General features: G+C 37.1%; 1 protein-coding gene across 3 annotated transcripts; it reads right to left on the bottom strand.

Moving 5' to 3' along the window:
* Positions 1-726: 726 nt before the first annotated feature.
* Positions 727-23899, bottom strand: LOC107867380 (rho GTPase-activating protein REN1). 3 transcript variants are annotated; one of them, XM_016713577.2, is made up of 24 exons: positions 23273-23899; positions 23041-23155; positions 22817-22882; positions 22117-22153; positions 21045-21121; positions 18658-18728; positions 18477-18555; positions 16309-16453; positions 15545-15664; positions 13790-13867; positions 12527-12582; positions 12366-12435; positions 11379-11463; positions 9323-9566; positions 8765-9004; positions 8086-8373; positions 7817-7866; positions 7427-7487; positions 7215-7298; positions 3662-3796; positions 3474-3586; positions 3044-3110; positions 1974-2111; positions 727-1550 (listed from the first exon to the last, which is right to left on the bottom strand). In XM_016713577.2, exons 2-24 carry the CDS (start codon positions 23071-23073, stop codon positions 1170-1172), a joined length of 2718 nt encoding a protein of 905 aa, XP_016569063.1. In that variant the 5' UTR covers positions 23074-23155; positions 23273-23899; the 3' UTR covers positions 727-1169. The 3 variants fall into 3 exon arrangements, with proteins under 3 accessions (XP_016569063.1, XP_016569064.1, XP_016569062.1); XM_016713578.2 differs by having other exon boundaries at positions 1974-2114; positions 8792-9004; positions 23273-23649; XM_016713576.2 differs by having other exon boundaries at positions 1974-2114; positions 23273-23637.

The following is a 23899-nucleotide window of genomic DNA, read 5'->3' as shown; positions in this document are numbered from 1 at the left end:
TATTTAACTATATACGCTCATTGGTGGCAAGGATTGAAATTTTAACCTGTAATAGTGGTTTAGTTAACATTTTTATGAGATTATCAAAACATTTACTTCTGTTATTGTCCAATAAAGAACATGCTTGTGTAAAGATGTCATTTTTATTGATTGACCCTCTAAATAAAAATGGCATATACATACATATAAGGGGATTCAAGAAATGATAGTATTACATGTGGAATTGAACTTGTGACTTGAATCGATTTTCGAAACTCCATTACAACTACCCTAAAAAAATTTCCTTACGTGGAGGAGGATTCAATAGTTTATATATAATCGAAAAATTACTCTTACATTATTTACACTGATTTTCGACAAGAGATACATTAGTACCACCTTACCTTCCTTTAGTTCTCTTCCAACTTATATGTAATCGTCTTACTTAGTATTTCTACATAGCAATACTACAATAATGCCGAAAATTAAGGCTTTATGTAGTTGCTAAGGCTTTAAGTTTGAAATGTGCAGTCCAAACTTCAAATTGTACTCTGTAAGAATAAGTAGACAAAGGTTATACGATCTGAGAAGCATAATTGGTTGTTGAGTTAGGAGTATGGTCGCGTACAGTCTATCCTCCACACACCTCACTTGTGGGATTACGATATTATGTTGTTGCTGTTGTAGTTGTTGTATGGTTAGGAATAAATTGATTGCAACAACAGAAGTGAAGTAATGTAGAGTTAATTAAACCTGTCCTAATAAAAATCTTTATTCCCAGAGGGGAAGCAACCAACATTTTATACAATTGAATGGTACCAAAACTTCCTCATCTTAATTTTATCAGCAAACTATCTGATAGCTTTAATCTGCTAAACCAGATGATTAGATTTCTACTTACCACATAATACCTATACAAAAGCATTAATTTCATTTTCAGACAAGCACAATGCAGAACTTCAGCTCAGCAGCGCTTCACGGCCACTCAACTTCTCCTCAAAGAATAGATGACCTGTAAGTATCGGGCACCCTGGAATCTCAGCAAGGTTGGCATGAACAACCAATTCTCGAGGCACCAATCAAGGTCCTATACGACAAGCATGTTTACCATCTTCCACTCTCAGCCTAACGCATATCTGAGAAGAAGTGCGACATTCTGCAAACTAGGGAAGTCCAAAAATGACTATGCATCATCTAGAGTTTGTCCTTGTAGGGATTGCAGCTGGACCTTTTCCCGGATTTGGGAGGCTATCTGATTTTCCTTTGTCCAAATCTGGATGCTGAATTGATTGGCCATCATCCGATCCATTCTTTTCGGATGCTTGACTTTGAGATGCTTGAACCTTGTCAGGGTGGTGAGATTCAGACCCTTTACCTTTTTCTTTGTTTTTGACAGGCTGATCAGGGTGGTGAGATTCAGACCCTTTACCTTTTTCTTTGTTTTTGACAGGCTGATCAGACTGGTTTTTGTCTAGGTGCTGGAGTTCATGTGCAATTTGAGTCCGACGTTCTTTCAAGAAGTTGAGCCTGTTTGTCAGTTTTGATAATGCTGATGTTGTATTATTTGCTCCCTGTCAATCAAAGACATCTATTACAGAAGGAAAGAGAATATAGGATTGAACAGAAATTATACGATTGGTATACATGATTTTATGCCAAAAACTGATGTTATGTGCTAAAAGATCTTTTGTCAAATGAACAATTAACAGGTGAATCCCTCTCAACACAATCTTTTTCAACTCCCTCTCAGCCAAAAAAAAAAAACATGCTCAATTATCTTAAAGTTCCTGAGAAACGCAGTATAAACAAGTAAAATGCTTGGTCTAGCTGATACGGAGAAGAGAGGGGAGAAAAACATAGGCAAGCTTTAGTTCATGTTTCTCACTGAAACCATCTTAAACTACGAAAATTTCAATAATTTGCCTCAACTTGAGACTCGCCCACAGGAAAAAGAGAATAGAAGCTTATACTACAAGATAAACCATAAAACTTGCCTCACTCTTAGAAGTAGATTTTTTACTACCAGCTGAAGGGGCTTTGCTCATCCCCGCTTCCACAGAAGAATCTACTTGCTTACTCTGTGCTTCATGCTTATTGTCTTTCTCACTATCTGCCTTGTTCACATTGGTCTCCTGCTACAGAGAAAACTACAATCCTCATAAACTGCAACTACCTGGATGCTTCATGCTAATTAGTATAGTTTTCAGAACATCTATTACAAGAACAATGTGAGGAGTAGGCTATGCTACACGGTGACAAAGTGATACACTTAGTAGTACCAAACTCTATGTAGAATAATTAACCACCCAAACTAAACTAGATTTACACTGCTTACAGGTCCATAGTTGCAAATGAAAAATACAGAACTACATATATTTTATATATAACTACGTATCTTTATATTTTTTGTATGTTAATTGACCCACAGACTGTCATTTGCCATCACTTCTTCTTAGTTTGTAGTAATAGCAACATATCCAGAATTTCAAGAAGATGAATGCACAATTATGGAGAGGTGGCTCCAAAAATTTATATTGGACGGATTCAGCCTTTAGGTTCTTACCATGAACTCATAACACTTTTGAAACTAAAGGTTTAAAAATTAAATATTTTTTTTTGTTGTTGCAATTGTAGTGATTTTACACATGTATCTATACTCCGCATTGGAAATATCGGGATCAGTTCTCAACTTCAAACATAAATGACAACAAGAAACTTAACAGGTCATGCATACAGTTGCAGCAATATCAGTTGGAGATATTCTAATCATTAATATGCAGAGAAATGGCAATATTTTAGCATCTGTATTTGATAAATAATAATCAGAAGAATCAAAAACATAACGTCTTTCACTTGCAAGGTTAACCAACTAGAAAATCCATCTGCCTGTCAATGCAATACCAATGACTAATTGAGCAATACATTCAATTATGCCATACTGAACCACTATCCTGTTAAATGTGAAGCTGGCTTAGCTCCATGAGGTTGCAGTTTCTCTATATCCAATCAGCGCAAAACCAGAAAACTTCATTTTTTTGGTCAAAGGATACAGTGGAATATGTACCTTACTTCTTGCAGATTTTTCATGAGTTTTTGAAGCATTACTTTCTGTATCCTTATGTTTATCCTTGCTGCACCAAGATCGAGATGGTGAAGGATAAGAAACCAAACTAGAAATATTCCAATAGAATAACAATGGCAAAGTGCATCATTGTATTAGAAGCATCAAAACACCATGAAACTGCAACCTATAGACTAGAAGTCTTCCTACACAAGCAGTAATGTAGAAACAAGTGCATCCTTGGAATTTAACTTAGACGAGGGAAAATCAAAATCATTCATTTTCTTTCCTTATCTTTCATTGATATGAGAAGCGTGGTTGCAGAAGCAGGAGATTGGAGGGCAAAAAAGTGAAGTGCTAACAATCTAAAACTTGAAGCAGGATTGCACCATGGCCATACAACATAAACAGGAAGAAGAAACATAAAGATTACCTTTTCCCCTGATTATTTTGACTTTGCTGTGGTTGATTGCCCGAGTCAGCCCTCTGTTTCAGATTGATGACATCTGCCTCTGCCTGAGCAATATCCTGAATTTCTTCCTTCATCTATACCATAAAGAAAATAGTAGTTCCAGCATAAGCAAGCCATGCCACGAATTGGAAAGTTGAAAGAAAACTGACCATCCCATCTTGATTTTTTCCCGCATCGGAACAAGACCCTTTACTGGAAGAGACAGGTAATTTGCCTTCAAGTTCAGCTTCAAGAAGTATTCTTAACTCCCTCTCCTTGTGTAGTTGATCCTGAAGTCTTTTCACCTAGTCATGACAACAATTTCATTGCATTCATTCATTCATGACATTGTACATGGGAATGATTAAGCTTCTATTTACTAAGGACAGTTTGGATATATGATGAAAAAGAACAACCAAGTTTTTATCAGCCACTGAGTTTTATATGTTTGGTTTATGATTCCAGTCAAGAAGAAAGCAAAGTAGTTTTGTGGGGCTACTCCACAGTGCATCAAGTGGAGATGTTTTGATGACAAACAGTCATTCTTTACGGTAATAGGTGTTCTTGTATTAACATTTTGAATTTGTGAAGCTATGGGATTACTACCTAAACACAGATTCATTATGTGGCTGGCAGTACAAGATAAACTCCTTACTAAAGTGAGACTACAAAGGCTTGGTATCAACATAGATAGTACAGAATGTGTGCTTTGTGAACAGCAGCATAGAGGATGCCAAACATTTATTCTGCAATTGTGAGATAGCAATCACAGTATGGGACAAATTAACAAGTTGGTTGGGGATCAAAGTGCATAATCACAGAGTGCAGCAAACCATCCAGTTGATAAGGAAGAAGCGATGGAACAAGTTTAAGAAGGAAACTGTCGCAGCTGTCTTCGGAGCAATGGTACATGGTCTGTGGCTAACTAGGAATGGGAAGAATTTTAGAAATCATCGTGTCAACATAGAGTTCATTATACAACAAATATAGGAAGTTGTGCGAGAAAGGATTAGGATGTACAGAGAGACCAAGTTTGCTAAGAAGTGTATAGGCTTTATAAATAGAGTGTGGTAATCTCCTGAGGCTTGATTCTATCTATCTGTGTTTGGGATAGGTGGATCATGTGCTCTTTAGTTGTATGCAAATTTGCTTGGTAATGGTAATATTTACATTTTATTGCCAAAAAAATAAAAATAAAGGTGGTGTTTAATCAATTCTAAAAAAAAAAGACCATAGAGAATCAGATTTATGAGCTCCTTGGAGCTATTACATGATCTACGGTTGCACAGTACTTCTTCAGCGCTATTCTTTGAATAAGTACCTCATGACTAAAACAAACAAATAATAAGAACAATCAAGTTAACCAAAAGAAATTTAATGCAGAAATGAGTTAGAATTTGAGTTAGGCTACTTGGATGGATTAGACCATATTCCTCTCCATTTTAATAAAATCATCATGAGTGCTTGTACATGCACAGTTCCTTGCTAGAATTTTTTTTTAGTGAGGTAAATAAGTTTATTAACATTTGGGGGGAACCCCGTATACTTGCTAGAAAAATTATTATAATCAGCAAGTCTCCTGACAAAAGGCTTATTACTCAAGTTATTTCAATGGGTCAACCAGGAAAGGTCCTATATTGATGATAACATTCCCAGTGTCAACTCAAGCCAGATGCTCATGGATCAAGCATGAAGGCAGAAGGTCATCAATTTGAATTTAAAATGGAAGAAAATCAAGGACAATGCTGCCAGTGTAGGTGCAAATGCACCACAGGCTATGCGACCACATAGCTCAACCAGTGAGCAAGTATGGAAACCAAGAGTCATTTATATGAATGCATCAAGCTAGATGTTGAAGGGGAGCCTTGGAGTAATGGGTAAAGTTGCTGCCATGTGACCATGAGGTCATAGGTTCAAGCCTTAGAAACAGCCTCTCGCAGAAATGCAAGGTAAGACTGCATACAATACATCCTTGTGGTGGGGCCCTTCCCCGGAGCATAGCGGGAGATTTAGTGCACCGGGCTACCCTTTTTTTCATCAAGCTAGATGTAATTGCATCCTAAGTCTTCCGACCTGCTGTTTCTTATTTTGCATTTTTGCTATGATTTGAGTTGTACCGTACTCATTTTCGCTAAGAAATGAGTTGTGAGATTTCTTTAACACATCCCTTTGTTGCTCTTGTACTTCTGAACCGAGATAGTAGTTCCTTTGAGCAAGGATCTTGTGTGAGTTCCCTCCCCTAATTTCAGTTGTTTTTACATTTTGTTCTCCAAATTGTATGGGTTTCACAGGTTTGTGTATTGACCTTATTACTTGGGGCCTTGCTACTTGAGCTGCTATCAATGGGTAACTCCTGCAAACTGGGTAAAGCTAAAATGCACGGAATGGTTAGGAAAGCAGACAGTTTGATATGTTAATAGAAGGAGATGGTCCAAGGAGATGGCACGTAAGCAAAAATGTCAGAGAATCGAGAAATATAACCATCCAAGTATATCCATAGAGTTCGAGTGAACTCTCTAATGTCAAAGGTGTTCCAGACACATTATACCTAAGTAGGCCACTTATATAAACACCCTCTCTTCCTCAGGAAAAATAGGAAGTTACTCCCACGAACACGCTAAAGTGATATTTCCAGAGAGTCTGTGTAAAAGCAACAAACGCAACAAGGCCATTATTTTATAGTGACAAGAAGGAGGTTCCGCAGAGAAAATGGACCACAGAGCACTTCCCTGCTAATATGACTCAGTTAATGGTCCGAACCACCTTAGTTCTAAAAAGAAAAGATCATAAAAAATTAAAAAAGGAAAAGAGACGTTATCCCGCTACTTATATACTGCTTACTTGTCTTTCTTGGTAATATTGTCACCAGAATTATGCATCATCTATGCAAGGATAGTGAAGTTATTCAGCATATGCACATGTCCTATTAATGATAAATACCAATTCAGCTGAAAAATATCTAACTGTTCGTTTAAGTTAAAACTGCCCATTTCCTTATTATATGGGACAAATGTGGCAAAATGAAAAAACTGTTAAATATGTCTTTGCACAAAACAAACATGTAAACAAATCCTAGAAATGACATCAAAAGTCATACCCTGGAGAAGACCCACAATCTCAAACTGGCCTCATGATAACTTGATTCAGTTCGAGCTCTCGTATTGAGAATGCTCGTTCAATAAGCATGCTCAATATTATGGCTTGAAGAGGACTCAAACAACCACGCTCTACAAGACAAGATTTTTGTGTCTAACATATCCAGTACCTCCTACTGTGTATGGGGTAACTCTAACCACCAGGGTTTAGGCAGAAGGAAGAAATCATCTAGTGTTATTGTTTCCAGGGTTTGTCTCTGTTGGGGTTTAAATCCGGTCTCCAAAAGTTTTTACCCCCCTCCATTAACTGTTAGCCCACAACCATGTGCGTTTTTCAATAATCCATACTTGTAGCAAGGAAGTATTTTAATTCCTCCAGTGAGTAATGATTTACTACAAATATTTAGGATATATTTTTCTTGAAGGGTTTAGCAATGGCACCGGCAAATAAGAGAGCACATAAAGTAGTCCAGCAAGGCCGTAAATTCTTTTTAAAAAAAAGTTCAAAAGCAAAGTGAGAATCACCACAAACGCATGGAAGATCAAGAAGTTTTAAGAATGAGAAGTAAAAAATTCAATGCGCACCCAATTGAAAACAATAAGGAGAAGAAAGGAGTAAAGCACCTACATCTTTTTCAAGTGCTAGACGACGCACATGCAAAGCATCCTTTCGTTTCTCCAAACTTTGTTGCAAAAGGGCATTGCCTTTGGACTAAAATGAAGAGAAACGTGCAGCACAAAAACCAAATATAGAAAGGTAAACAAAACATTAGGGAAAAGGCAACTCAGAGGTGAAAACTGACAAGAGTTCATAAGAAAAAAGGATCTCATAACATGTACCTCCTCTTCAATCCTAGTTTGCAAGTCAGCTTTTATGGCCTCAAGCCTCTGGATTTCATCTCTAGAAACAAGTTCAAACACAACAGTTACCAGAATGGTAAAATCCACCTAAAATAACTTAGAACAGAAGACACGTTTTGAGGCAGGATCAAATGTGAGAGGCGCTTGGGTTTAGGTATCATAGTTCATTGTTGACCATCAGACAGTGCAAGCCCTGTTTGCATGATCATATTTGATATTGCGGTACTCTTTCTCTATTTAGTACGAATATTATTAAACATGCAACATAATTGTTCTCCCACTGTTTTCATTAGTAGTTGTGCTTTCTCATGAATATCTTGGTTGACCATCTTATAAGGAATTTTAACTCTAGATAAATGCATCACTTACTCTTCATCAAAGGGGATGTCAATTGATTCCATGGAGAGGTTCTTCTTGGCCTAGATTCAGAAAATGAAAAACCAAGAAATGAGATGTCAGAAAATACGCCAATATTCTAGTCATAAAATATTTAAAAAGTCCATACAAGGATGTCTTAAGTTTGATTGATTAAGATAGTGCAAAATTAAGCAACAAACATGTATGGGCAATGATATGGCCAAGTCAAAACAGTCACATTCTGTGCTAACTGTGAGCCAAAGGTATTTAACAGCACTCACAGGAGTACGCCCCAAGATAGCAGGTCGCCGAACACTGCGTAGAGGTCCATCTAACATATCCGTTGACTTTTGAGAAGTAGATGTTTCAATCTGTACAGGTCCTACTTCTTCACCGGGTTCATTTCCTTGTGCTCTTGAATTTTCATGACTTGGAAGCGGAACACTCTCACCTGCTTCATTGACATCATTCTGAACAGAAGTTTGAGGCGGACTTCTGGGTGAGCTCCCAGTAGTTTTGACGACGCTCACTTCATTAGTCTTCAAATTAGTTTTAGAAACTTGAGAGCACTGCATAGTTGGTCATTATATATGTCAGATCCATCTTAGGCCATAGGAATGAAATGTACTAAAAAATAGTATAAGAGGGCTGCACAAAGCACCAGACAGAAAATTAAATCCTTATCAGTAAGTGTTATGAGAAAACATGCCAGTTTCTTAGCAGCCTACTCAAGAACTAAATGCAGTGTGCTGCTACATTATAAATTTGTGAGGATCAATATCATAGTTATTCAAAACCACCTAAAATTAATAGATTAACAAGCAAAGGTTTCAAGGATCGCTGTAGAAGCTAAATATCATGCTGCACCTGAGTGAAGGGATAAAAGTTCCAGCATCATGCAACACACAGTGACAAAAGAAGAAGGCTGAGAATAGAACAGTGAAAACAATAAGAAAGAACCTTATTACAATCTTCACTTTCGCCAACCTCATTGATTGTTGGACGGGAGTCATGATCAGAATCATCAATATCAGCGTGAGAGCCCTCTTCCGCGTCATCATCATCTTCGTCTTCATCTTCATCTTCATCTTCATCTTCATCTTCTTCATCGTAGCTGTAATCATCATCAGTAAATTCTTCTCCACTCTCGGTTCCACTACCGTCTGAGTCAGAGTATAGTTCAGGCGATGCAGAGCCTTCCTGCAAAAGATTTTAATCCTTTACTTGAAGAGAACAGAATTGGAGGGTCCTAAAGAAGAATTCATTGTCTTCTGAATATCTCAGGGAAACAGAAGGATATCCCAGCACTCTTCCACCAAATGAACCAAAAGTGTTACCCCTCAACATAAAGTCAGGAGAGACGCAACTAAGGAAGTACAGAACTGAGGATGATGATGTAAACCATATCCCAAACAATTTATCACACAACTCTAGTGAAGTGATGATAATGGCTTAATGAAAAATTCAGGTGCAGAAGCAACTAGGGAAATACAGAACTGAAGACGATACAAACCATACCCCGAATAATCTATCATACTCATCTAGCAATGTGATGACAATGGCTTGAGCATGGTTAGCTGCAGCAGCTGCTTGCAGAAGTTGAACAGAGCTATCACCACTCATAGCAAAGTCATTTCCTAGCTCACAGTCTCCAGCCAAAAGTGGGCGAAGAAGTAATGGTGCCATGCAAGCTGCCACTGCTGACGTGCTCATTCTATTTTGAGTTTTATTGGAAACCACCTTTTGCATCATCATAAGAATCCTGATGGACATCAGAAAAAAGCATCACATGAGAACTAAAAAATTATTCAGCAGCCCAGGGGATGCTAAAAGTCAAATTTTAGTGCTTCTATAAGCATAAGTGGAAAAAGTTGCTTCAGTGATTAGGTAACCTCACTAAAAGAGGAAACATGCTAGCTTATTCATCTCATTTAAACTGACAAAAATATTTATTTGGTCTTCGGTATTTTAATTCAGCTAGTTCACCCACATAATATAGTTATTTAAATCTCTGTCAAAAGTTTTGCATCAAAGAACTCTCTATGCCCTATCTCCTCATTAGTAGAATCTGAACTGAAATTAGTGAGAAAAGCTCAATCTTCTTATTCACAATAGAAATAGTGGTACATTGCCGCCACCTTGAATTGCTTTTTAACCAGTGACAACATGCATTACTCCCTCTTTTTTTCCAATACTTTTCCGGATATCACATCACCTTAATAAGTTGATTCATTTGAGTTGTCAATGTAGTCTCGATTTGATTCTAGTCGGTACCCTTTTCCTTCAAGATCCACATTTTGTAACAAGAACCATCACCGATGACAGTTGAAGTTCAGACATCGGATAAAACTCATATATATATCCAAAAGCACCACAAAATCCCAATTTGGTAAAAGTTATTCATACAACAGAGATTGAACTGGAATTCCCCAAACAATATGACCACCAATACCTTCTCTTCTCTTCATTTCATTGCATCTACTAATAAATGCCCATCGACCTAACATAAAGAAGGTTCTACAATCCGTTTGTTAAAAAAAGCTCTACAATCCATCTATTTCCCTTCTGGAAAATGATTGGCTTCAACTTTGGACAGAAATCTAAAGAGAATCAATCAAAACATCTCCTAATATGAAACCTTCACACAAGCAGTAATCCTCATGTTTGGATAACTCACTCCACGATGCTATCAATGGATCCAACTCCAAAATCTTCTTAAGACATAACCAAGCACGTTTCCAGAAACAATAATCCATCCTCGTACCATCTTTTGACACCATGAGAAAGCTTCTTCCACGCTAATTTGATAGCAAGCACCTTCCAGAGATAAGGCTGGCGAAGATGACATCTCCTATGATCTAGCTGAATCCATTTCCAGCTGAGCTAGAATTTAATCCATTCTACTTTTCTATTTAACATAAACTAGGATTCATTACTCAATATGATCAGATGTCATTGCAGAATTGTTGCAAATTATCCTGTTTACTGTTGATTTGAGAGACGAGAAGCTTCTCTCTTTGCATTAAGTTAACCAGCAGGTTTTGTAACAAATCTTAGTTATCGCTTTGGACACTTATCCTACCAAGAATTGTAAAAACTAACCAAGTGAAATATGAAAAGCTTCTGTCCAAAAATAAAAGAACAAAAGGAGATATCAAAGTACATAAGCAAAAATATCAAGAGATCCCTTATTATATTTGGCAATCCAACAGACAATTAGAAATCTTATAGCTAAAACATTCAATCAATTGATTCCAAACCTCCAAAACAGAATATTTTGCAAATCTAACAGCGTTCATAGATGCAAAGGTGTCTCAACGTGTGCTTGTGTTGTTATGCATAAACACATACATAGAGCCAACTAAAATTATCTGCTAGAAAATGAATGTTCAGACCAAAAAGCACCATACTGATAATCCCCCCCTCCCCCCTCCCGGGGCACAAAGCATCCCACATTTACACAGGGTCCAGGGAAGAATACTGATAATACCAAATTGATTTAAATGAGTACACTGGAACCAGTGAATTGTGTCACAGGCGAAATCAAACAACATGAAAAGTAAGAATCAAGAACCTCTGCAGCAAACGGCGGTTTGGTTCTGGAAATGTCTCCAATAGGGCTGTATGCATAGCATTGACTCTAGTTCCCCGCTCAGTTCCTATCAACAATCACAAGAGCATTTTAACAGACATACTCACAAGCTGATTTATCTTCCGACTTTTGCCGTTTAAGGAAATGTATTAGTATCCTATCTTGTGATAAAGCAACAGAAACACTTCAGCTAGTCTGAGATTCTTATTGGCCAACGTTCATGCTAGGATAAAACTAATATGATCAACTCTTTTTTTTTCTATTTGCTTCGCCCTGATTCACAACAAAGTTTAAGCCCAAATTGAGAAGGAGCTTTCATAAAGTCATAGTAGTCAAACGAACTCTATGCATAAATAAATGTATTTCATATTGTGCCAGTTGAAAAGAAATTGGATAACCATGAATTCGCTTTAGTACATAAAATCTAATAGATAACTGCTTCGTCGGAAATGGTGGCAGTAAAGATATGGATCATAGGACTCGTGATTTCACAGAAAAAAGCTGAGAATCTCGTGGTGAGTGGTGACATTGTTACAACATTTTGGTTCTGGAAGGACACACTTGTAAAAATCTGAACAGCAAAAGAAAACAAACATAACAAGATAAAACAGGGTTCAAAGACTCTGCATTCAAAGTGCATAAGTTTCTCAAAATACAAAGAAAGAGAAACCAGAAATAATTTACGGCTTTAGCAGGGCCAAACAGAAAAACTTCATAAATCCGCCTCAATAAGACAATAACACACTCAAGCAGAACACAAAACAGATATCACGGCTATTACTGACAAAGGGGCTCTAGCAAATATTTCATCATGAAAAATGAACCATGCATGGCATGCTAATGAATTAAGAAAGTAGTATCTATCGAACTCTACAAATCCTGGAGTAGTGTTACCAAATGTATCCTTCTTTCTTCTATATGAACTAGCTTAAATCACGTAAAAAAGAAACAATAAGACAATAAACTTACTAAATGCTTCCAAGAGGGCATTGCAGCAAGATGCAGGAACTGGAGATGATGGCAACTCCCGCAGAATATACTGCAGAAATAAAGATGAATAGCAAGCTCTGAAAGTAATTTCATATGAACAATCTTATCTAAACCCTATACTTCTGTTTTGAAGGATATACCTTGACACAATCAGCAATAACATGTGCATCCTCGTCTGTAGAAAAGTCAGTTTTACCTGGATTAACAGAACAAAATTTTGTTATTTATTGCAAGGCAAATGAACTACACAAAAGACAAGTTGTACAGGCTTCCCCTCAAATGAAGAAAGAAATTAAAAGATTTTTGACAGTTAAATGATCTCTCACAGCCCTTATGTCAGAACCTATTACATACTTAGCTAATAACAATCTGATATGAGAATTGTGTCTCATCTATGAGTTTTCAGTTGCATCTGAAAAGAGGAAGTCGCTTAAATACACATAGATAAATCAAACAACAACAACAACAACAAACCCAGTGTATTCCCACCTAGTGGGGTCTGGGGGGGTAAGATGTACGCAGTCCATACCTCTACCTCTGAAAAAGTAGAAAGGCTGTTTCCGATAGACCCCCGGCTCAAGGCACGAGATACCACACAAACACATAGTAAAGCACAGGAGCAGATTACATAACATAAATACGGCACCCATAAGTAATATAAAACAGAGGAGAGCAGAGGAAAGCACACAGATTCGTAATGAAACATGGAACACGGAACACGGAATCATAACAGGAATAAAACCCCCACCAAGTAATTCCCTACACTAGTGACCCAAACTGGCCCTAGTCCTCTGCCGTAATTCGCGTCCTCCAGACCTTCCTATCTAGGGTCATGTCCTCAGTGAGCTGTAACTGTTCCATGTCCCGCCTAATCACCTCACCCCAGTACTTCTTCGGCCTACCCCTACCCCACCTAAAACCATCCAACGCTAGCCTCTCACACCTACGGACCGGGGCATCCATGCCACTCCTCTTCACGTGTCCGAACCATCTCAATCGTGCTTCCCGCATCTTGCACTCCACTGAAGTCACACCAACCTTCTCCCGGATAGTCTCATTCCAAACTCTATCCCCTCTAGTTAGCCCACACATCCAGCGCAACATCCGCATTTCTGCCACCTTCATTTTTTGGATGTGGGAGTTCTTAACTGGCCAACACTCTGCTCCATACAAAATCAATTCCACAAAATCTACAGTTTATATAAAGCTCACAATGAGCCTATACAACATTGTTTTGCACCACTAAAGAGAGAGAGAACTAAGCTTAATATTGCAACTTTTGGTACGAGTAATGAGTTCTATTCACCAGTGACAAAATAAAACTATTTCAGCAGATACTGATGGTATCAACTCCTAGTAAACCATAATAAAAATGAAACCCTCTCAATTTAAAGGTAGCACACCCTGTTCATATTCCCGTATTCGGTTCTCCACATCATCAACATCTGCTGCTTGCCGCAAGATGCCTTCAGTTTTGACCCCTGGAAGAAATTGAAGAAGATCATTACCATTCAATTAGCATGCAAGACATAATAAATAAATACATAAATGAACAGTCCACAAAATGAGAAGAATTAATTTTCTTTGTCAAAAAATGAGAAGTATCAATTGAATGAGGGTTAGTGATCGATAGAAGTTACCCAAAAGCATACTTTAAAAAAAAATCATTTACCGCATGAAAGTAGAGAGTGGCATATACCTCATTTATCTTTTAGCAAAAATTTATTCATTATCAAAGACCACTTTTAATCACATCAAAGCAAATGAAAAAGTACAGTAGGAAGTAGGAAGAAGAACTGTCCTTAAAAGTAAACAGTGTTCATTTTTTTATAAGAAGATATGAATGCATGCACTAGAGGAAGTACAAGTAAATGGCGTTCATATTAAAACTGTAAAAGAACTACTTGACTATAAATCTCCTCTGTTCGAACATTTGGTCCATTTTACTTCTACAGAGTCAGCTTGACGGATTCTCAGACGTTTATTTACATGACTGATTCTCAGCCTTAAATTGGACATAGAAAAATTCTCTTACTGAGATTGGTTTTGGAAACTAAAAGAGTTTTTCAGAAACAGCCCAATTAGAAACAGCTTTTTCCATTTTACAAACTGCATTTTGGTCCTCCAAACTGTTGAATGCGTTTAGTAGCAGAAAGAAGCTGTTCAGTTGGTTTTGATCTAATACTTTAGACTTTTAAAAGTATTTTTATAGATATAACTGTTAACCAGAACCAAATCCAGGCACATTTTATCCAAAACCCAAATCTAAAACTATTTCTCCCTAAACAAAACCTGAATAGCACTTAAGATACAATGCAAAAGTACTATAAATTACAAACTTCTCCAACTATTCTCCCTCTTTTAGTACTTCCCCACCCTCGAGGAGGATAAAGTGTGTTCCTACTTACCCTCCATACTACTCGAACCTCCAACTTACCAGTAGATGCTGGATGTGCACTACTACCTCTTCGAAATCTTGTCAAAGATTCAATTCTTTGACTCTAAGAAAGTGAAACTTCAAGATGGAGGGAGTATTAAACGGTTGAGTTTTAACATTTTATCCCAATGTTGAAGCCTTGAGTCGGTTTGGAAAGCAACCTACTAGTGTAATATAGTTAACATATCCACCTAGTAACATGGGGCAATAGGTAAATAACGAAAACAACATGCCCAGTGTAATATCATAGGTGCGATTTGGGAAGGGTAGGATATATGCAGACCTTACCCCTACCTTTGTGAGGTAGAAACCAATAGACCCTTGGCCCAAAAGAAAAGTCTACAAAGCAATGGGACAACATGTAAATCTCGTTGCAAAATAGACTTTGCAGTGAATGGGGATTGTGCAGCTGTGTTCCACTTACAATGGTCTCTCACTTACTTAGGCTATAACCACTATGGATCCTCTAATTTGACAATGTCAAACACACCCATGTGGTAATATTAGATACTCAAAACGAAAAATGCATCTGGTTTGATGAAAAAGGATACTAAATCTCCACATTTTCTAAGCAAGAATATGCACTTGGGAATAAGCCCCACTGACAACTGATCCTTTACAGATGAAAGAAATAAGTGGAATTTGAAGCTGGATGCATAAAAAGTAACATGTTATAGAAGCAGACATCCCAAAGTTATTTGACACAGTAGAAGAAGCTCACCATGCTCTTCTACAAACCTCAGGGCTTTCTCCAAGAAAGATGGAGTTCCATCAATATCTTCCAGAGCAAGTAAAACCGGCCGACCAACTACCATGGACTTCACAGGCTGTCTATCATTAGCTACAAACGCAAAACGAAAAAGGTTGAAATTAGATCCATGAAAAATATATAGTGTTTAAGGCAAATACACATCAGGCAGCAGCAATAGCAAGATAAAGAACAGTCTGATATATAAGCCGTTGTAGTAACTGAGCTATTCAGTAAGCCAGTCAGAGTTCGTACTTCCTGAGAACAGATCTCATAGGTTTTCTAAGAACTTCTCTACTGAAAAACTGTTACACGTATTTACCACAGAAACGAAGATGTATAACTAACACTCATTAAATTATGCTCACATAAAGAAAAACAGAACCAGCTTGACTATTTCGCATTCATAAAAGAACAAAAAAGGGCAGCCCGGTGCACTAAAGCTACCGCTATGCGTGGTGTCCGGGGAAGGGCCCCACCACAAGGGTGTATCGTACGCAGCCTTATCTTGTATTTCTGCCAGAGGCTGCTTCCAAGGCTTGAACCCGTGACCTCCTGGTCACATGGCAGCAACTTTACCAGTTACTCCAAGGCTCCCTTTCTTCGCATTCATAAAAGAAGCTTCTTATAAATCAAAGATTAGTCAAGTTTCGTTACAAGTAGGTTCACATTTTTTTCTTCGACTTGCAAGACACATGCCAAATGCTGACCATGTAGAAAGATTAATGAGAACTTACATTGCTCAAGTGAAACATCAACAGCATTGGCCTGATCGTTCCTAAGTATTCCATTTTGGCCCACTACAAGAGCGGCATTAGGTGCATTTGACAAAGCTTCCTCAAGTGCAGTTTTCCACTCGAGCAAATCTTCGATTGTTTCCGCCTATGACATCAAAACGGTTAGACTATATTAAGTTTTATATCTCCCAGAAACAGATTCCTACAATGCTAATGAAAATCATGATGACAAAATGCAACAACAGAAACAGCAAAATGAATGTTGAGTGAACAAAGTAAGAAAGAAATGGTCATCCAAAAGAACTTTTAGTCATTAATTCATTATTATCATGATACAGGAAAATAAATATATGCCTTGGGCATGGAGATCTACCAAGGACATGCATGAGTAAACATGAGAATAAATAAATGCCACTATCGTCGACATACAGTGAGAAAAGTAATTGGTACTCCCTCCATCTCATTTTATGTAAAGGTACTGTTAAGGGAGAAACAGTTTTTCCTTTGACTACAATTTTCTCAAACTACCATTCAATATTTTGAATTATTAGCTATGTTGACTTGTGGAACTTTTTGTGTAGCTTTCAAATATGTAAACAGCAACAAAAACATACCCAATATATTCCCACCAAGTGGGGTCTGAGGAGGGTGAGTGTACGTAGTCCATACCACTACCTCAACCTCAGATGTGAGATAGAGAGGCTGTTCCGATAGACCCCCGACTCACAATAAACATCTGAACAAGAAATAGTAAAAGAACAAGATACAATAGAAATAAACAACATTCAATAATACCATAAGCAAGAGACACCAAGTAATACAGCAAAAGAAACAGCAACCTAAACTCATACTAACCTTCTACCCTAATCTGCCTCCTCCACAACTTCCTATCTAGGGTCATATGTCCTCGGCAAGCTGGAGATGCTCCATGTCATGTCTAATCACCTCTCTCCAATATTTTTCGGTCTACCTCTACCTCGCTTGAAACCATCTCTAGTCAACCTCTCACACGTCCGCACTGGGGCATCCTTGTCCCTTCTTATCATATGACCGAACCATCTCAACCTCGCTTCCCTAATCTTGGCTTCCACCGAAGCCACTCCTACCTTATTTCGAATAACCTCATTTCTAATCATATCTTTCCTAGTACACCTGCACATCCATCAAAGCATTCTCATCTCCGCCATCTTCATCTTTTGGGTGTGGGCCTTCTTAACAGGCCAACACTCCGTTCCATACAATAAAGCCGGTCTAACCACCACTCTGTAGAACTTGCCTTTAAGTTTAGGAGGTACCTTCTTATCATACAAGATTCCGGAGGCGAGCCTCCATTTCATTCACCCTACCCCAATCCGATGAGTGACATCTTAAGCGTTTATTTTTAAAAAAATTATAGAATCCATGCACAAATTCAAAGTCAACATTAAGCGTTTTGACGCTCGTACTCTGAAGCCCTCAACATAAACTAGTACAAAGGGATTACAGCTAAAAGCTACTTTGCAGCTGGTTACCTCTCTATCTTTGAGCTTAAAACTACCACTTAGGTGATTATTAAGTGGGGCAAAATGAGGGAATGTTTTCAATTCTCATATAAAATGAAGAGAACTAATAAGTTAGCAGCATTCTAGGTATGCTTGAATAGATTATTAGCAACGAAAACAAATAAATAAACTCAAGCTTCCAACTTATAGGACCCGTTTGGCCATGAAATTTTTTTCACTTTTCCGGCAAAAAAACTCACTTTATGCCAATTGCCAAATACAACTCCAAGTTGATGTTTGGCCATGAGAATTCCAAATACAACTCAGAAAAAGTTATTTTCACTTTTTTTTCCATCTTTCTTCTCTCACAAAAATTCAAAAACACTTCAATTATATTCATGAACAAACACAACTCCAACTTCAAAAATTTTAGTTTTCATGGCCAAATGCCCTCATAATATACTCATAATAATATTTGAACTTCAAATTTATTTATGTACTATGGATCGTCTTTAGATGCTTATGCGGTAAAAGTAACACAATTGAGCATAACCGGTAAGTACTATGATCTTCCCCTACATAATGAGTCATATGGGGAAATCAAAACTCAATTTAAGGATGATAACAAGAAACAGAAAAGTGATAAAACTATTAAAGACAGAAAAAAGTGATAAAATATAATGGCACCTTGAGTGTGAAAGCTCGTCCATCACGACCATCAGGAAAAAGCACAGTCAACAGTTTCTTATCTTCTTTGACAACCACACTGAAAATTCATGGAGAAAAATAGAATTATTCACCATTTTGGTAATATTTGTCCAAAGGAACCCATTCTAAAAACTATCTTAAGCATAGATACTATGCCAACCTGCCTGAACTGTTGAGATCAATACCACCCAGGGTTAAATTCACTTCGCTTCCCTTTTGAGGAGTAGCATTCTGAAAAGAATCGGTCAAGGACATAAAGTCATCAAGAAAAAAAAAAATTAAATAAGTCAAAAAAACCATTGAACACCCAAGATGAAGCATTTTTAAGCATCAAATGATTGGTAACAATAGGATTCATGAACTTATCGAAAACAAATAGGACTTACGAAAAAATTTATATTTAGCTAATACTATTGATGGAAGATATTAAATGAACTGATCTAATATAAACTAATTATCATTTCATCAACCAAATGATTTTCAAAACTACAGGCTATACTATGAACCCCAATATAATTCAAAGGTGTAATTTCTTAATTAGTCGATCTCTGTGTCAAGATAGTATATAATACAAAGGAAAGAAGTAAATTCAAAGTTCAAACTAAGCTAAATCAGGGAAGAAATTTGTTCTATTATTTATGCTTGGGGGAATACAAAAAATAATATTACAAGTGAAACTGATAGCACCCCTAGATTCTCTCCTCCATTTAAGGACAAAGATGAAGCATTAGAAGCTCCAAGGAGGTCCATGACAAGATCTCAAACCAAGGAGTTAAATGACAAGCTCAATGGACTTGAATCACATATCCATAGATGTCTTGATGGGGAAGAAGAGCTCAAGCAAAGGAAAATTGTCCAAATGCTACAACTATTTGGTGGCCCGTGTTGAAGTCCAAGAGAAGAAATAGTGGGGTCCAAAATTCAGCCTTGAAGAGGTCCAAAGTGGTGGCTAATAGAGCCCACAATTATCGTCGAAGGAGACCAATTTCAGCCCTTAAGCGGAGCTGAAACCAGCAGCCAATCGAACCCAAAACAGGATCAAAGCTACGACCAAGAGAGCCCAAAAAAGCCTTAGCTCAGCCACAAATATTAGGGTTTTAGTTTCTAACTTGGTCTCCAATCTATGATTTTATTTTCCTACGTTCTAAATAATTTTTTTCGGGTTTTATTAGGGTTAGTAGCCACCTTGTTTTTCTCCTATAAATAAGAGTGTTTTTTCATTCATTAGGAACACATTACATTGAGATTAATAATTTTTAAAAGTACTTTTAAGCCTTTATGACATGTATTTTGGGAATTTATCTTTCAACGTTTATTAATTTCATAGTTTTAGGTATAAGGTAATTTCTTCTTGTGATATCTTTGATTCCTTTCTGGTATCTTTAGAAAGTGATTAGTTTCTACATACTAATTGTTGTCTTGAGTTACTCATAAAGCAGTCAAGATCTGAACCTATCGTGTTGATTCCTTTTCTCAAGTAAAGGCGTCAGATTTCTTCTCATAAATTTAAAGATTGTTACTTGGATCTTGTCAAGGATTTAGAACATCGCATTCTTGGAAATTCTTTGGCTTGTTCCTCCGAAGTTTTCATATCTTTATTTCTAGTTTCAGATTCTTTCCTATTTTTGCTTCCGCTTCTAATATTCAATTCTAAATTTTGGATCTCCCTAACCCCGTTGTTATCAAAAACACAATTTTTCTGAAACCATATATGTATTTAAATGCTCAAACATATAACTATGTCATTCATTTGCAATATGTTGTCAAAAGGAACTGCAATCAATATTCACACAAGGGAAACAATGAGTCACTCAAGAATGCAATTTCAAAATAGCATATGAATTGTACATGTTAGCTGGACACTGAAAAGTCGGAAGGCCAAAAGAATTCCTAACAAATTGAAAAGGAGGGGATCTGATTTGAGCATGCTGAGTCAAACTAAGGATCTATGTAAGATTGTTCAAACATTGCTTTGAAATTGTGACAGTTAAGCCATGTGAAGGGAAACCTTCCCCAACGGTCAAAAGAGCAATAAATTAGAATAAAAGGTTTTACTACCACATTAGCTCATGCAATGGGAGCTCGCTCAATTCGTGATTAGTGCAACCAGTAATTCATTTCTGACATGTCTTCAGTAACCCGAAAGTAGTGATGTTATTGGAAGTTACATTCATAAGTAGCTGGGGAGCCCCAAAGCAGCGACGTTAATCGAAGTTACATTCATAAACAGTTGGAGAGCCCGAGAGTAGAATTGTAGCTATATCCATAAGTACTTGATCCATAAATGACTACTTTGGTGTGGGGGCTAATCGATGTATAATTCATCCTTAGTTTTTCATGCTATTTGGATAGCTTTCAAAATGGAAAGCACCTCATTTATGCTCGTTCGGATACTACTCTCATTACTCACTCATACACACACACACACTCTACAGGATTCAATAAACCATGATATGATAATAGTCCAATACTTGCATAATAAGCGAGTAACTTAGGTTTTAATAGGTAGTAAGGAATGATGGGTTCAGTATACAACGTCAAACTTACAGGATCAGTTCTGTAGAAGACCAATGAGGTACGAGTTAGAATGAACCACCTCTTCTTCCATGATGTCCATCCAATTCCTACATGCAGTAGATATCAGAAATATCAACTAAAACCTTAATTTTATACAAGTAAAAACCCTCCGTTTTTCTTCTTGCTTTCTGATAAAGATATGGGAATATGTCTCAGTAGATGCCTGAGACTCCAGATAAATGTTCTTCTTTTTAACTAGAAATTAGAAAATAAGTGCTGGTCAAATGTGATACAAGACAATAAAGCGTAATAGAACCACGAAAGTAGCTAAAATATTTGTCAAGAGATATTAAAAAAAAAAAAAGCAGACCATCAAAAAGAACAGAAAAAAGTATCACTATTACTTAAAATATTTTATACCACAGTCTGCATGGAATGAACTGAGAGAACAATACATCAAATGGTAACATAAAAGATATTTGCAAATAACAATAATCAAAGTTCATGCATGGCAACCCCATTTATCGTTGCTGCAAATAAATGACACAAATCATTCTTATTTGTACGAAAGTTGACTTCAAATTGAGTGTGGTTGTTTGAAAGCAGAAACATTTTGGTTTGTGGAAGATACTTTATTTACTTTTTTTCCTTTTTTGTACTTCAGGAGGAAGAAAAATAGAAACTGAACCATCATCCTCTCATTTTTTTGGGTTCTTACAGAACACTTTATATAAAGTTTTCTAATGCGTACAAACAGATGTGTACCAACACAAACACTAAGTACACACTCTTCAGTTATTATACCATCTTCTGGCTACAATTATAGCTTGTAATACTGAATTCCTACCGCCCCCGGCCCTCTCATTTAAAGGCCAAGTCACAAAACTAAAATGTTTCTTACAACTATATTGCAAAAATGTGATGATATAGAATTTTAGTGCAACTAAGAACATAAATGAAATCACTGTGAATCAAAAGAAGAAACATGACACTGGGAAGAGGAAACATAAGCGTAAAAGTGGGAGATAAGAAATAGAGAAGATAAATCACGTTCCTTTTTGCAACTTTATGCAAAAAATTAAGCATAGAAGGGAAAACAGACCTCTTGATGATAAAAACAAGGGACCACTTCTGTAAACCTGCCAAGGCAAATTTTTTACCTTCAGTAAACTCCATCGTTATCTTACTTTTAGAATGTTTATCATCCACAATCTCTAAATTAACTCAACTATTTACGCAAATATCAAATGCATGGAAATGGAAAATTGCTTTAGGGAAAGCTGCAGAACAGCGTAAATTTTTAACTTGAAATAGCAGATCACTCTCTTGAGTGGTCAAATTGTGACGAGAAGCAAGTTACAGTCCTAAAAGGATACATCTTTCTCATGAAAACTAATAATGTAGAAACAGTCATTTAAAGAAAGTGTGTCTACTAATTACAGGATGGAATACATATTAATAAGTTTTAGCCATTTCTTTATTAGCTCCCGCTATGCGTCCAGGGAAAGGCCGGACCACAAGGGTCTTAGTCTGTCGTGACCTCTTGGTCACATGGAAGCAACTTTACCGATTACGCCAAGGCTCCCCTTCACACACACGCACGCCCAAAAAAAACAGTGACTTTACTGCAAATATTAGCATGTGATCCCTCAGGCTTGCTTATCAAATCTAAGTTTGTTTTTAAGCACATTTCCCATGAAAGTAGTAGGGTATCTGAAAAGTAAGGCAAAGCAGGGATGGACTCTGCTCTAATTTATGCAACATTAGACAGTAGATTAAGAACAATGAATCAAAATGCTGACCTTATTTCCACCACGAACTTGATCATTAGCCCCAGGTGGTGGAGGGGGTTGATTAGCCCCTTCAGGCTGATTGGTACAAAAAAACAATGTGAAAAAACAAGAAAACACCCAACTAAAAGACAAGATCACAGTAACAACAACAACAACAACAACATGTATTCCAATACAGCCTTTGCTAACATATACAGAATCAGGCAAATGAGATGATGAATTTATTTAAGAACCTTAGACGCATCAGCCGTGCGATTAGTCGTCATGGTATGATAACGAATAACATTCGTGATTGGTGAATCTTGATCAAGCAACACAAAAATCCAAATCAACCCCACCAAAAAGCTCCTACATTTAGGGAGAAAAAAAAATCAATCAAACCCATGAACAATGCAGACCAAAAAAGTCCAAGAATACGAGGTTGTAATGAGATTTGATGATGTGGGATGAAAAGCAAAATGTCACCTTTTTCAGACAAAACCCAACAACTGCATTGGAAAATGGAAAGAAACAAGAAAAAATGTAGGAGAAAGAAGGGGGGAAGAGAAACTTTTTTCCCTTTTTGGAAAGTGGATGAAGAATGTGGGTAACGGAAAACCGAGAGTCGAGCAAAAGAATAAGGGAATTTGTGTAGGAGAAGTTGGAGAGAGAGAGAGAGAGAGAGCTTTGTTGTCTCTCTCTCTCTTGTTCCTTAAATCGAGCGGGGAGAATGGGAGGGGGGAACAATAGGACCTTTTCCTTTTTCTTACACGTCCTCCTTATGTCTCTCATTCTTTATTTTTTCAAAAAGGAATACGTTATATATATATTTTTTTTCCATTAGGGCCGATAAAAGACATGTATAATAAGCTAAAATGTAGATTAGAACGGTAGGAGGAGACTCTCAACACTTTTTTATGGAATTGGAGTTACACTAGGGATCAGGTTTTTAGTTCGTTCCTAGGGCCTTGGTGATAATAGATGAATTGACATGTGTGTATGTTATTTATGAATGACATAGTTTTGATTGACAAGATGCTTAGTGGAGTTAATGTTAGGTTGAAGGTATGAAAACAACTCTATAAGTTAAAAGGTAAAGTATTTGAAGTGTGA

This window comes from Capsicum annuum, chromosome 4 (genome assembly GCF_002878395.1).
Source record: "Capsicum annuum cultivar UCD-10X-F1 chromosome 4, UCD10Xv1.1, whole genome shotgun sequence".
Lineage (NCBI taxonomy): Eukaryota > Viridiplantae > Streptophyta > Magnoliopsida > Solanales > Solanaceae > Capsicum > Capsicum annuum.
The sequence above is the reverse complement of the archived record's forward strand: the minus strand, read 5'-3'. Positions and strand labels throughout refer to the sequence as shown.

Excerpts from the sequence above, each read along its gene's own strand:
- LOC107867380 (XM_016713576.2), bottom strand. The coding sequence starts at position 23,073 with ATGACGACTAATCGCACGGCTGATGCGTCTAAG. Across the intron at positions 18,729-21,044 it reads TCTTCTACAGAACTGATCCT|AATGCTACTCCTCAAAAGGG; the intron begins GTAAGTTTGACG and ends GATTCTTTTCAG. Across the intron at positions 16,454-18,476 it reads GACGAGCTTTCACACTCAAG|GCGGAAACAATCGAAGATTT; the intron begins GTGCCATTATAT and ends TTGATGTCATAG.